General features: G+C 50.5%; 1 protein-coding gene across 5 annotated transcripts in view; it reads left to right on the forward strand.

The window, feature by feature from the left end:
• Window positions 1–14,106, forward strand: part of GSG1L (GSG1 like) — a gene marked incomplete at both ends in the record, with an annotated part of 199,312 nt that overhangs the window by 62,040 nt on the left and 123,166 nt on the right. For 4 of the 5 annotated variants that reach the window (XM_080830384.1, XM_080830383.1, XM_080830387.1 and 1 more), the window contains one exon: window positions 6,623–6,670. The exons of the other annotated variant lie outside the window; for it this stretch is intronic. In XM_080830384.1, the coding sequence (XP_080686510.1) occupies window positions 6,623–6,670 (48 nt within the window). The remainder of the gene's footprint in view (window positions 1–6,622; window positions 6,671–14,106) is intronic. 5 annotated transcript variants of the gene reach the window in all.

Raw genomic sequence — 14,106 nt, forward strand, 5'->3', positions numbered from 1 at the left:
AATGGGGCTAGATACTGATCATATTCTGTTGTGATGCATGCCAGATTTGTCACGTGATGCTTGTCCTGGGCTCTCCTAGGGTCATTGGATCCTGGATCTTGGGCAACATAACACATTATAGCTTCCACCTGCTGGTGGGAGAGATCTGCCATTTACAGCCCCAAAGGGGGCCAAGCCAGAGGGGCCAAGCCAGAGGGGCCAAGCTCTGCCTGAGATAGAGTGAGACAATATAATGAGAGATACTGTGATAAAATACCAGAAATTCAGAGCAGGGAGACATCTCTTTTACGGGGAGGGAAGGTGCTTGGTGAACAAGGCTGTCTTCTTGGTGGGAGTGTAGTGTGGGCATTGAGTTGGATCCTGAAGGCGAGGGACGGCTCAGATACCAAGAAGTGGAAGGAGAGATGTTGAGGTGGAGAGGTGGGAAAATGTAAGGCTATACATTGGAAGCCCTCAGGCATAAAGCAGCAGGAAAGGAGGGTGTGTGTGACATTCAAAGAGTCATGTCCAGGCGATATTCAGGCATCCATGCATTGTGGTGGGCATGAGACTGGGTATGGCTGTCCCATGGGGCTCCTCCTCATCACTCAATAGGGAAGACACCCCCTTTCTGTTTGGCCCCAAGACTCTCCAGCTCAGCTCAGCTTCCTGTCTCACCTTTGCCTCCAGGTGTGGTGGCCACACCTGTGGGATCCTACAGACTAGAATCCCCCATTTGGTGTAATTCTTCATAAGGGCACTATATGAAATGCTCTTCGTTTATTTGTTAACCCACGATCATGCTGGGAGCCCCTGTTACTGTCCCAGGCATTGAAGATAAAGCAGTGAGCGGGACCTGTGATCCCAGAGCTTCGAGTCATTGCCAAGACACTAGGCGGTTATTCAGAAGAGCTGGGGAATGCCCTTCTGTGGAGCAAGGATTTTGAGTGGCTGATTAACATATACTTTAATATTACAACGGAAGAGTGGCAAGGGCAGGGACTTACCTTTGGGTTGGCTGTTCTATTCCCCCAGCACCTAGAACAGCACCTGGCACATGGGAGGCACCCAGTAAATGTTGGTTGAATACCATTGTATGAATACAAAGCAGTGGTAGCGGGTATCTAAGAGAAGAATGTTTGTTGGGATCAGAATTCATTCAAACACTTCCCCACATCACTGCTTGATGTGCTTTGGATTCCTAGAATTCAGAGAGAGTGAGAGAGAGAGAGAGGGAGGGAGGGAGGAAGAGGGTGGGTAAGGAGGAGTCGGGGGTGGGGGAGAATTCTGCATGATTGCATTCTTTCCCAGCACGCAGCCTCCAACCTGCGACAGAATATGGTCAGGACCACGGTCAGCACCTATCTGCTTGGGAATAACGCCCATAGCCCAGAAGTCCCTCATACATCCCGTGGAGGACACAGACAATAAACAAATAATCAAATGCATATACAAGATCATTTCAGATAGTGGTGGTGGGAGTCTGTCCTCCAGCCACTCTCTGCCGGGGAGGCGGGGGGCGGGAGTGGTGGTGGTGGTGGTGGGGTGGGAGGAAGGGGGGATGGGAAGGAAAGGGGAGTTGGTAGTGAGGGGGAGACTGCCCTCTGCAGATGGAATGACCCCTGTGCCCTCTGGTTTCTCATTGGTTCTGGCCAGTAGGAGGAGATAGTAGGAAATCAGAAGGCTGGGGATATTTCCCCCCTCTCCTGCCTCACTTTCTCCCTGTTGAGGTTTGGGCGGTAATGCATCCCTCTAAGGAGTGGTTCTCAAAACACGTTCCCAGACCAGCAGCATCAGCAGCACCTGGGAACTTGTTACAAATGCAGATTCTTGAGTCCCACCCCAGAATCTCCTGTTCTGATGCTTGTTTCAGTGTGGCTGAGCTCCCAGTGCCAGCCCCTCCCTTGTGGCTTCACCTTTCACAGGCTCTTTTCTCTTGCCTGACCCCCTGGGCTGGGAGAGGTGAGCTGCACCCGCTATTGCTAGGCCCTTGCCCCTGTCCACCCTTCCAGGAAGAGTCCCTTCACTCAGTTGTCTTTAGCGAGCTCTTTCTGGGGTGCCCGACTGGTCCAGATGGCCAGGAGGTCACTTTATATTCCTTTAGACAGGGCACACCCTCGCTGGGTTACCCACTCCCCTCTGGCTTGCCTCGGTCACTGCCAGCCATTGAAATCTCACGAGTGGGCCAGCCACCCTTGCTTTGGGGCTAGATACCAAGCCCCCCCATCGGTCACCTGCCTTGGGGCAAGATGCAGAGATGAGGACCCCTTACAGGAGGTGGTGTGGGTATGAATACGTACTCTCACTTCTTACAGGCAAGGAATCTCCCATTACTTTATATCTCGAATCTAATTGGACTGAGCTTCCCCTCTCCAAGGTGGGGAGAAATTCAGACCCCACATAATTGTGGCTCCTCATCAGCCCCTGGGGCACAGGAAGTCTTCAGAACTTTGGGGGAGAGTCTTCTAGTTTTTTTCCTGCCCCTCTTCCTCCCCGCACTGATGGTTTTCTGGTTCCAGAGGGGTGCAGGATTTTTGCTAAGCCTCTGAGCCCAGACCCCTATGTCCAGCTTTCTTAGGTTGGTTTCCTGGAAGCTTCTGACATCTCATTAGGGGTCTGGGGAGGTTCTGCAGCTCCTGGATCCCCAAAACATTTTCCCTGCCGGCCCCACCCTCTTCCTGCACAAATTCCCGCTTTCTGCGTCCTCTCTGAAGTGGGACAACATTACCCTCCAGTGGAGTAGTTCACTGTGAGCCAAAGGGAATCAGAGTGAGAGGTAGCAAGGGGGGAGAGGACAACTTCAAGGGGGCAAAAATAAGGGAATTACTGGACAATGTCCATAGGTTTGGGGGAGACATGGGACAGTGCAGGGCCACATCCCAGGCCACAGGCTCATGGGGGAACCATACGTCCCTGCCGCTGCCATTTGGCAGTGTGGATTCCTGCCCACTGAGCTGCCCTAGCTGTACCACCTGGTGGTGGCCACCATGCCTACTGGTCCACTCTGTTCTAGGTACTACGGAAACACTAGCATTGGTGGTTTTCACCTTTTACAGATAGGGAAACTGAGGCACCAGAAGGTTAATATATTGAGTCATACGTCTAGTAAGTGATGGAGCCACGCTGAACACAGGCAGATCTGGCGACAGGGTCCCTGCTCTCAGCCCTACTCCCCACTTCCACCCACCACGATGGTGGTCTGTTCATCAGTCTGATCTCCTCTCAGTAGACCGCAGAGGCCATGCCCCTTGTTTCGTCTGAGTCCTGTTTGTTGAGGACAATGATGACAATAGCCACCACTTCCTAAGCACCCGCTTTGGTCTAGGCATCATATCTAAGCTCTGTGCCCCTGTCAGGTCTTTACAATGCCCCTATAGGTTCTATACCCATTAAAAAGTCAAGAAAATCAAGTCACAGAAAGACTGGGAACTCACATGGCAGGAAATGACAGGTCCAGGATTTGAACCCAGCTCTGCTGATCCCAGAACTTAGGCTCTTGTCCCCTCTGCTGTCCTGACCCACAGACACTGTTGCTTGAAGGAGTGTCCATTGCAATACTACAATCCATCACTAAGATGACTTACTCTTGTTTTTTTAGTGTTGCAAATAGATTTTTTTTATAAGTCAGATTGGAGTACAGATCTCAGCCAAGCTGCATGCTGGAATTACTTGGAGAGTTTTAAAAACCCCACAGAAGTTTAGGCCCCACAGCGATCAATTAAATCATGGTCTCTCTGGGTGAGGCTTGGGCTTCCCAGGGCTGAGAACCACTTAAGTTGGATGAACTCTAGGATCCTTCCCAGCTTTCATGTTCTAGGGTTCACAGAAGGTACGCTGCCATCAGGTGGCAGTAACAAGCCACAGCTCCATGATCTAATTGACAAGCCTCAGTCTGAAGAGATAAAGTGCTCTTGTCTTTAGTTTTATTCCCCAATTAAGTCTCTTAGTTAAACATATCAACTTAATGATAATTGACGAAGATGTTTTAAAGGCTACTTCTAAAAGCAATAAGACAATATGGTACAGTTTGATATCTTTCACACAAATGGTTAGCCAGTTTTTACCATGAGGAACAGGGTTTGGAGAAAAAACTCCCTTCTGTGTTTGGTTTTCAGTTATTAGACCATTGAAATAGCCATTCTTCCTTATGTCATTACTATGATTTTTTCTTAAACTTCAGCATTGACCATGTCTGTTCAAACATCTTCTATTCAGTCTTGTCCCTGTAGCAGAAATAGAAGTGTGAGAGCCATTTCATTTGGCCCTTGGTGGATTTTCCCTGTCTACACTGGTGTGTGTGGGGGGTAAATGTTCTCAGGGGATTCCTTTCAGGATCTGGCAGCTTTACTCAGTGGGAATGGCCGGCTGCAGTAGGAAGTTCTGACATAGCAAATTGGAATAGATAGCTGGAAAAATTTTAGGGCATGGAGTTTGGAGTCTACAGATTTGGACTGAGTACTGCTCCATGCTTACTGGCTGTGTGGTCTTGGGCATGTCACTGAAAGCTCAGAGCCTCAGTTTGCTTGTCTCTAAATAGGGATTCTCAGAGCTGCATCATTGTAGGTTATTATGGGATCAAAGAGAAGGCAAACACAATTTTACAATAAAACCACTCAACAAATTGGGAATAGGAGGAATGTCCTCAACCTGGTAAAGATTATCTATGAAAAACCTATAGTAAACATCATACTTCATAGTATAAGAATGATTTCTCCCTAAGATCAGGAACAAGACAAGGACATTTGCTCTTGCCACTTCTATTCAATATTATGCTGGAGATTTTAACCAGAGGAAATAGGCAAGAAAAGGAAAGAGAAGATATAAAGGTTAGAAAGGGAGAAGTAAAACTATCTCTATTTGTGGATAACATGATCTTGTATGTAGTAAATCATAAGACTCCACTGAAAGCTATTAGAACTCATAAGCAAATACAGCAAGATTGCAGGGTACCACGCCAATATACATCAATTTATCATATTTTTATACTGTAGCAATGAATACTCTGAAAATGAAATTAAGAAAAAAATCCCATGTACAATAACATCAGAAAGAATAAAATTCTTAGGAATAAATCTAAAGACAGAAGTGCAAAACTTATATCCCATAAATTATAGAACATTACAGAAGAAACTAAAGAGGATCTAAATAAATGGAAGGACATCCCATGTTCATGGATTGGAAAACTTAATATTATTAAAATGGCAATATTCCCCGAATTGATCTACAGGCTCAGTGCAATTCCTATTAAAATTCTAACTGGTGTGGTTCCTGGCTGTCTTAGTCAGTAGAGAACGCAATTCTTGATCTCTGGGTTGTAAGTTCAAACCCTGTACTGGGTAGAGATTACTTAAAAATAAAAATCTTAAAGGAAAAATCCAGCTGTCCCCCCCCCCCCGAAAATGACAAGTTGATTTTAAAATCCATATAGAGTGGTGCTGGATGGCTCTGTTGGTTAAGTGTCTGACTCTTGATTTGGCTCAGGTCATGATCTCAGGGTTGTGGGATCGAGGCCCACGTCAAGCTCTGTGCTCAGTGGGAAGTCTGCTGGAAATTCTCTCTTTCTCCCTCTGTCCCTCCCCACCCCTAAAATAAATAAGTAAATCGTAAAAAAAAAATCATATATGGAAATGCAAGAGACCCAGAATGGCCAAAATCAGAAAAACAGTAATTAAAAAAAAAACAAACAAACAGTGTGGTACCAGTATAAGGATAGATATATAGATCAATGGAATAGAATTGAGAGAACAAAATAAAGTCTCCCATTTATAGTCAATTAATTTTTGACATCTAGATGGAGGATGGTGGCTGGAGACTTGGAAGGGGTGAGAAGTGGTCGGAGTCTAGATATACTGCCAAACAAGAGCCACAGATCAGATGTGGAGGTATGAGACAAGGAGATCAAGGTTGATGCCAGGGTTTGGGCTTGAGCATGGGGGAGGACGGAGTTGTCTTTTCCCGAGCTGGGGACACACTGAGGATACGGGGTGCGCCCTCATGGTACTTACAACTTGTGGGCCGCCCACCCGAGGATCATATGCGAAAAGTGGAATCATAAGGCGACTGGTGTTGGAGAGGGCCAGGGCGCCGTGAGAGCTCATGATAGGGGAAGCGTGTCCCCCGCAGGGGAAACAGCACATGTGAGGGTTTGTGGTGGAGTATTGGGGTTGAGTGTAGGGGTCCCCATGAAGGAACTTGAGCTTCATTCTTTGGGAAGTCATCAGAGGGTTTGAGCAAGAATGTATATGCCTGCGTGCATATGTGACGCGATCAGAGCCATGTGTCCTGAGACCATCTGTCTGGTGACGACAGTGTGGAGCCCTGGGAAGCCCAGTGAGGGGCTGCCCTCCTCCTGCTGGGTCTGAATGGGGTGGGGGTTATGGAAGGGGCCCGAGGGCGTGGAGCAGGTGCAAGCCACCTGGCTGGATGGGTTGGATCGGGGGTGAGCCCGGAGAACATATCCCCGATGCTGGTTAGCTGAGTTTGCAGGTTCGCTGTCCACAATTCCCTCGGGGACACTGAGTTTCCAGGAATAAGGGTTAGAGAGACTTGGTGCTCAGTGACTAGGCTCGGGGAAGGGGAGAGACCAAAGCCTGAAGCTCTCACTTCCACTCACATTCTGAAAACCCTTCTTTTCTTTTTGAAGGTGAAAAATGTCGCAGCTTCATTGACCTGGCCCCAGCATCGGAGAAGGGTAAGTGTGGCCCCCACTCAGGTGTGCAAGCCCAGAGCCCTTCAGAACCCTTCCTGCCCAGGTGGTTTCCCACAGCCCCGTGAGGATTTCTCCAGCAGCGTCCCTGGGTGTTGGCTCCCCAAAGAGCCGTAATCTTGAGCAGTCGGGAAGGGGATAGGGGCGGGGGAAAATCACCTTGTCCTTCCCCCGAGTTGGGTGGTCCTGAGAGTCATTACGCTTTCATACTTCCAGTGCACACCGGGATTTTGGGGGGAAGGTAGGACGGGTGTGCGGAAGCTGGGGTCAGGCTACACCAGTGTTGGAGGTTACTGCATCCCAGCTGCAGGATTTGACCTGCAGGGGGAGTCCACCCACCCAGGTCCACCCACATCTGGACAAACCAGATGTTCTGTGTCTGTCACTCCCTAGTGACAGCGCCCGAGAGCAGAGATTCTGCTCAGATAGGATGGTCAGAGGCTGGCCCCAGGTCACATGTGGGGCTAGCACAGCAGTCAGGATTAGCTTTAGCTGTAGGGAATGGTGGTCCAATATAGTCGGCTTCAGAAGAGAAATGTGCATTGCATTTATTAAAGTTTCAAAGTAGGGCGTGCCTGGGTGGCTCAGTGGGTTAAGCCTCTGCCTTCTGCTCAGGTCATGATCTCAGGGTCCTGGGATCGAGTCCCACATTGGGCTCTCTGCTCAGCAGGAAGCCTGCTTCCCCCCTCTCCCTGCCTCTCTGCCCACCTGTGAGCTCTCTGTCAAATAAATGAATAAAATCTAAAGTTTTAAAGTAGGCAATCCAGGATGGTTCTGGTCCAGAACCTTGCTGCTCCTTTACTTTGTCTCTGTGCTTTGGTCTTCATGGTCTAAGATGGCAGCTGGTGCTCCAGCTGTCACACCTACCTTCTGGGCAGCAGTTTAGAGGGGGCAAAGGAGAACGGATAAAGCTTACATGTCAGCTCCAAGGTTTCTAGAAGTTGTCCACAGCACCTGCTCTTGCCTCCTTGGCCAGAGCTTGATCCCAGGGCCAAACTCAGCTGCAAGGGAGACTGGGAAATGAGGTCGTTATCCTGGCAGCCATGCGCTCAGCTAAGTCAGGGGCTTTATTATTATGGGAGAGCAAGGGAGCAGATGCTGGAGGACGTGCTGGCCAAGGAACATAGGGGTTTGGCCGCCTCCGGACCTGCCTACCCCCTGCTGCCAAGGAGGAGGACAGTGGGGAGAGAGCAGGTGTGCTGGTGTCTTCCAACAGCCTGGAGATTAGGAGAGGGCTCTGGTTCTGGGTGCCAGGGTGGGGAAACTGAAGCAGAAGTCCAGTCCTAGAAACTGTCCCAGCAAGGGGGATCTCCGGTGCCTGGCTCAGGAGAAATGCTCAACCAGGGCGTGGGGGCCACTGACGCCCCCTGCTGGTGGGACCGGGCTCCCGGCTTCCCTGCCGTGAGTGTCTGGAGGGTCAGGGCCCCAGACATCCTGTCTCTGACCCATCCGAGGTGTTGGTAGAGGCGGCACGGGTGAGGGGGCCATGTGTCATGGAGGCTGGTGAGGTTCGTGTCTATCCCCTTGGATATCCTTTTGGTGAGCTCCAGCCGAGTGGCAGCTCGTGAGGAGGGGACCCCCAGGCACAGGAAAAGGCTCAGCCACCCACCGCTGAGCAGGCTTTAGGCAGCGGGGAGCTGCCCGCTCAGTTACTTTCCTGGTTTCCCAGCGACGGCGCCCCGTTTGGCTGCTGCAGGTGGCCACCCCTAAAGTTTTGAGCTGAGCATCTGGGCCCCGGCTTCCAAGCTGAGGTCAAGCAGCGCGAGGAATACCATGGCTAACACATGCGCATGCGCGCCGAGCCGTGGTCCCTCCGTGCTCGGCCCTGTGCCCCCAGGCAGTAAACGAGAAGCCCCCCTACAGCCTTGGGAGGAAGAGGCTGACAAACTCACCCCACTGCCAGCTGAAGAATCTGCGCCTTTCAGACATGAAGTGTCCCTCCCCAGGCGGGGCCGAGCCCAGGCTTCAGAACCCCCTCTGCTGTCCTGAGTCTTACAAGCCCCTACCCGGAGGCGGCCCCTCACCAGGGCTCAGCCAAAAACCGCAAGACCTTGGAACTCCGGGGCCCCCTGGGCTCCCCATCTGGCTTCCAGGAAGCGCGGCCTGGGTGTGCACACGTAAGCGTGCGTGTGTGTCAGGGGCAGGGTGAGCGTATGCACGCACGAGCAGGTGCTCCTGCGGATAGGTGCACACGGGTCTCCTGCGTGTGCCCGCATGCACGCTGGTGGCTGAGCACGCACACACGTGTGCCCGTATGAACGTGTATGGGCTCGCGTGCCCGGCTGAGTCCGTGCACGTGTGTGTTTCCAAGGGTGAACATGCATGGGTGTGTGCACTCATGTGTGAGCGCATGTGGCGTGTGTACACGTGTGTCCCCGTACGGCAGCACATGGGTCGCTTGTCCTCCTCCTGGGGACATTTGACCTTTATTCTTGCTTCTTCTAGGAGGACCGAGAGCCCCAGAGAGATGGTATCTTTGTGTTTTACTGGCCTTGTGATTTTTCTTTCGGGGCTTGGCGGCCACGCCACAGACCTTCTGCTGTGTGTGTAAAAATGTTTATAAGGAGGCTGAGTGGGTTAGCTTTGCCGCCAAGTGGCAGGACGATTTGCACGTACTCCCTGCCTGTCAAGCACTTCAGCTGTCCCTTGGATCGGCGGGCTTTGTCACACAGCTGCCCATCCCCAACCTGGCCCTCCAGATCCTCTGCTCACCTCCCATCAGGACTGTCTGTCTCACAGACGCGGACCCCCAGCCGCGGAGGTGGCGTGTGTGGTTTGAGGCCACAGTGGGAGTCTGGGGCTTGTGTTCGAGCCCAGGTGTATCCTCTCCCAAAGCACGCTCTCCTCCTGCATTCTTGTCCCCACGAGACCCCTCTGTGACTTACCTTCTGGTCCGCCAGATATGGTAATTATCACGGGACTCACGCTAATTGGCTTTATGCAGTGCTTACTGTGTGCTGAGTGCTGTTCTGAGAACTTTACATGCATTGGCTCATTTTATTTGGTTTATTTAAAAAATTTTTTTTAAAGATTTTATTTATTTATTTGAGAGGCAGCGAAAGTGAGAGAGATCACAGAGGGTAAGGGAGAAGCGGGCTCCCTGCTCCGCGGGGAGCCCGATGCAGGGCTGGATCCCAGCAGCCCAGGATCATGACCTGAGCCGAAGGCAGACGCTTAATGACTGAGCCACCCAGGCGCCCCCCTACGTTGGCTCATTTTAATCCTCATTTCACAAGTGAGGAAACTGAGGCATCGAGAGTTAACTGACTTGCCTGAGGTCATACAGATAAGATGCTGGGGTTTGAACCTGAGTGGTTTGGTTCTTAAATGCCTGGTTCTTCTGAAAAGCTAGACCCTCCAAGACTCCGAGAGTGTGTGAGTGAGTGTGTCCGTGTGTGTGTGTGTGTGTGTGTGCACGTGTCTTCTACTTCCTCCTTCACCAAGACCTCTGAGCTGAGTTCAGGGTGTTCTCAGGCCAGTGCTCCCCTTCTTTTCTTGACCTCCTTCCCCCTGGCAAGCTACAGTCATGCTTTCAAAGACCTTCTCAGACAGCACCCACCCTTTCCCGTTTTCTTCAGTACCCTCTCGGCCCTTGCTTCCCGACCCTGTCCCCTGGAAAAAATAGCTGTCTGTCTTCGGTATTTTTACCACGACACGCATTTTTCTTCGTTGGTGCCTGACCGTTGTAGTTTTGTGCTTCACATGGGAAATATCTTTTTGTTTTATACTAGCCTAAGCCCCATTCATTTTTCATCGGGATTCCTGCCACAATCTCTTAACTGCTTACCTCCTTCCATTCTTGCCCCCTGATTCACTTGTGTCAGAATGATCTTTTTAAGGCATAAGTCATCTCATGTGAATCCCTGTTTAAAGCCCTCCCTTGGCTTCCATCGCACGTTCAGAGAAAAAGCGAACGTTCTCATGGAGGCCTGTGAGGTCTGTGGGATCTGGCCTTGAACTTCTGGGTCTCATCTCTTGCAATATCCTCTCCCGTGCCACACTCCAGCTCCCCCAAATCCTGATGGTTCCTTGAGTCAGCCAAACGAGTGTGTGCCTCAGGACCTTTGCACTTGTTGTTCCCTGCTCTGGGAATACTGTTCCATCTGCTTTCTGCACAGTTGGTCCCTCCCATCATTCAGGTTTTGGTTCAGTGTCACAGCGGGAGCCTTCCTTGAGCATCGTCTCATCGCAGCCCTTCCTCCTGCTAAGTCCCTCTCCACCCCTGCCCGTCACTCATTCCTGCCTGTGGTGTAGAGGCTCAGCTCCCTGAGGGCAGGGGTTTTTGTCTCCTTTGTGACTCACTGTGTCCCCGGTACCCAGGAGCAAAGCCTGTTGAGTGGATGCAAAATGAACATGGGTTTTAACAGCATACACTCTTGTTATAAAAATTGCAATGATCCTTAAATGCATAAATGAGAAATGAGAGTCTCTTGTGAGCCCACTGGATACTCTCTAATAATGGTTTGGTTTATTAGTCATTGACGATGATAGATAGATGTAGACAGCTGTAACACACGCATACATATACATACATAAATACTTGTATATAAAATCATGAATTGTTTTTCATACCAGTGCATAAGACCACCCCCATCTTTTGGAACAACTGTAAAATCATGTAGAGACAATTTGTGTAAGCGGTCTGATAGCTGGACACTGAGACTGCACCCCCCCTGCACTCCGGGCCTTCAGTATCAGAGCTGAGTAACAGTTACTTGTACCCACATCTTTCTCCATCACCGGGCTGGGGGCCTCTGAGGATAGCAGGGGTTTCTTATTTACCTCTGGGGTAAATATTTACCTCGGGGAGCCGGGCCAGCCCCGAAGCAGCCCTGGCAGAAGAGTGGACTAAGACTTGAACAAAGACCATGGGAGGCAGAGGAGGAGGGCGAATTAAAGATGTCTGAACAGCGTATCAGGATGAAATGTGCCAGCAGTGTCTGTACGCTGTGAACTTGATACTGAAAATGCAAAGGAAACGCTTCTCGTGCTGTCTTGTCTTCCTCTTCCCTTGTCTCTCAAAATCTCAGTGTCTTGTTCACTGGGGCCAGATTCTCCTACCAAATAATTGCGATCGTGCGGGTAGTCTTCGAACCTAGCGTGCTGGTCAGTGACATCCACCATAATGCTGGGTGACAAGCCATCCTGGAGCTCAGGGGCATTCAGCATGTGTTTTTGGCTCACGTGTTTGTGGGTTGACTTGGTTATAGGTTGTCTTGGTTCCAGGATGTAGTCTGGGCTCAGTCACGTCTGTTCCATGTGTGTTCTTTCTGGGCGGCCGGGAAGAGGGGACAGAAACGCAAGGGAGCACGGCACCTGGGTGGCTCAGTCGGTTGGGTGTCTGACTTTGGCTGGGGCCGTGGTCTCTCGGTCCTGGGTCTGAGCTCCGCATGGGGCTCCCCACTCAGCGGGGAGTCTGCTTCCTCCTCTCCCTCTGTGCCCCCTTGCAGTCATGCTCTCTCTCTCGAATAAATCAGTAAAATCTTGAAAGAAAGAAAGAAAGATAGATAGATGCAAAGTGGCTAAAGGCACAAACCCATTTAAGACCTTAAAACACCATCGTGTCTGCTCACAGCCCACTGGCTAAAGCAAGTCATATGGTTGTGTCCAACATCGAGGAGGCAAGAAATACACTGACCACAGGGTTCAAGGGTGGTTGGCAGCTTGTTGTGCTGGAAATGGCTCAGGTGGGTTTCCAGATGTATGTGTGCGTGTGAGCCCTCCTGCTTTGCTGCTCAATGTCTCCCCTGGTCATTGTCTTCCCGAAGAGACCTCTTGATTTCTCCACAAGGGACCTAAATGTTTGGGTGCATTCCCTTGCTGAGCACCGACGGAGTGGCCTCTGCGTGCTAGGCCGTCTCACACATGCCTTTCGATTGACAAACATTTCCTGAGCACCCACCACGTGGCAGGCTCTGGGCTAGGCGTTGGGGGTGCAAACAGGAACCAGGCGGAAGTCTCTCCCTACAGGTGTGGGAACGAGCTAAGGAAATGCTTAGCAGCCACGGTGGAAGGGCTCAGGCAGAGGAAGAAAGAATCTGGCCCTGCCTTGGGAGAGGCAGGAAGGATATGATTCTGCTATCTGAGATCCCTGCAGAGAGGCCGGGAAGATGTCTGGGTTTTCCTCCCTTTACATCATCAACAGGATGCCCCGGGAAGGATTGGTCCCAAGGCACCTGTCAAGGTGTGATGTGGGGAGTGTCCCCAGTTCCTAACCCCCAGTTTGGAGCTTCCCCTCATGGGGTCCATGGAGCTTTCACTGTGAATTAATGAAAAATGAATGAGCGAATGAATGAATGAGCTAATTGAGGCTCCCGTGATTTACGGCCGTCATCAAACCGCACCGATATCTTCTTGTCTGCTCTTCCTCAGTGCCCACCAGCACACACAGCGGAATATGATTCAGAAAGGGGGGTGAACCATCTACAGCTGCTCACAGCAGCACGGATTTGGGCAAAAGAAGCCAGATTCATGAGAATACAGACTATATGACTCCATTTATATAAAACTGGAAAACAGAGTGAGGCCGTACCGTGAGAAGTCAGGTTTAGACCGAAGGGGGATGGGTGTGCAGAGGGCGCGGACGGCTGGCGATGTTCTGATCCTTGGTCTGGGCGCTAGTTACACAGACGTGTTTAGTTTAGGAAAATTCGTCAAGCTGTATACTTGGGATAGATGCACTTTTCCCGTCTCTATGTGATACTCCAAGAAAAAGTAAAACAAAAATTTCCCACACTGAATTCTAAATGATCCTTCTAAAGTGAAAATCCGACTGTATCAGGATTCTGCTTGGAACCCCTTCCCTGGCTCTTGAATGTAAATATGCCAGGATATTTGAACACGGTGTTCATGGCCCTTTGTGATCTGTCTGGAGCTAGTCTGCCTTTTTTTTTTTTTTTAACTCCACTTCTTACCATCCCTGCGTGGACCCTGGGCTCCAGCCCTGCCTTCCCCCTCAAATACACTTCTCTCACGCTCCCCATCATCTTTTGTGCCTCTGTGCCTTTGCATATGCTGTTCCCTCTCCCCACCTGCCTTTACCACCTCTGTGTGCCTTGGAAAACTTCTGTGTATCCTTTAAAACCCAGCTTAGACATGACTTCTTTGTTATAATTTTGATTTAAAAAAAATTTTTTTTTTGAGATAGAATGCACAAGAAAAGGAAGGTAGGAAAGAAGGGAAGGAGGAAAGGAGGGAGGTTTGGAAAACTGGAGTCTGACTCGGGAGACTGTGGTCTCCTCTGACCCCCCTGGGCTAAACTGTGTTAGTCACCCCTGATCCCCACCCCTGTTTCCCAGCTGGGATTCCTGGCAGCCACCAGCTGGCAGCTTTTTGTGAAACAGTCTCCAAAGCTTGTAGGTTTCATTTGTTTAATATTTCAGGGACGTGTAACAATGTGGTGGCTCCGTGGCCACAATCCT

The sequence above is a fragment of the Martes martes genome (assembly GCF_963455335.1).
Source record: "Martes martes genome assembly, chromosome: 18".
Lineage (NCBI taxonomy): Eukaryota > Metazoa > Chordata > Mammalia > Carnivora > Mustelidae > Martes > Martes martes.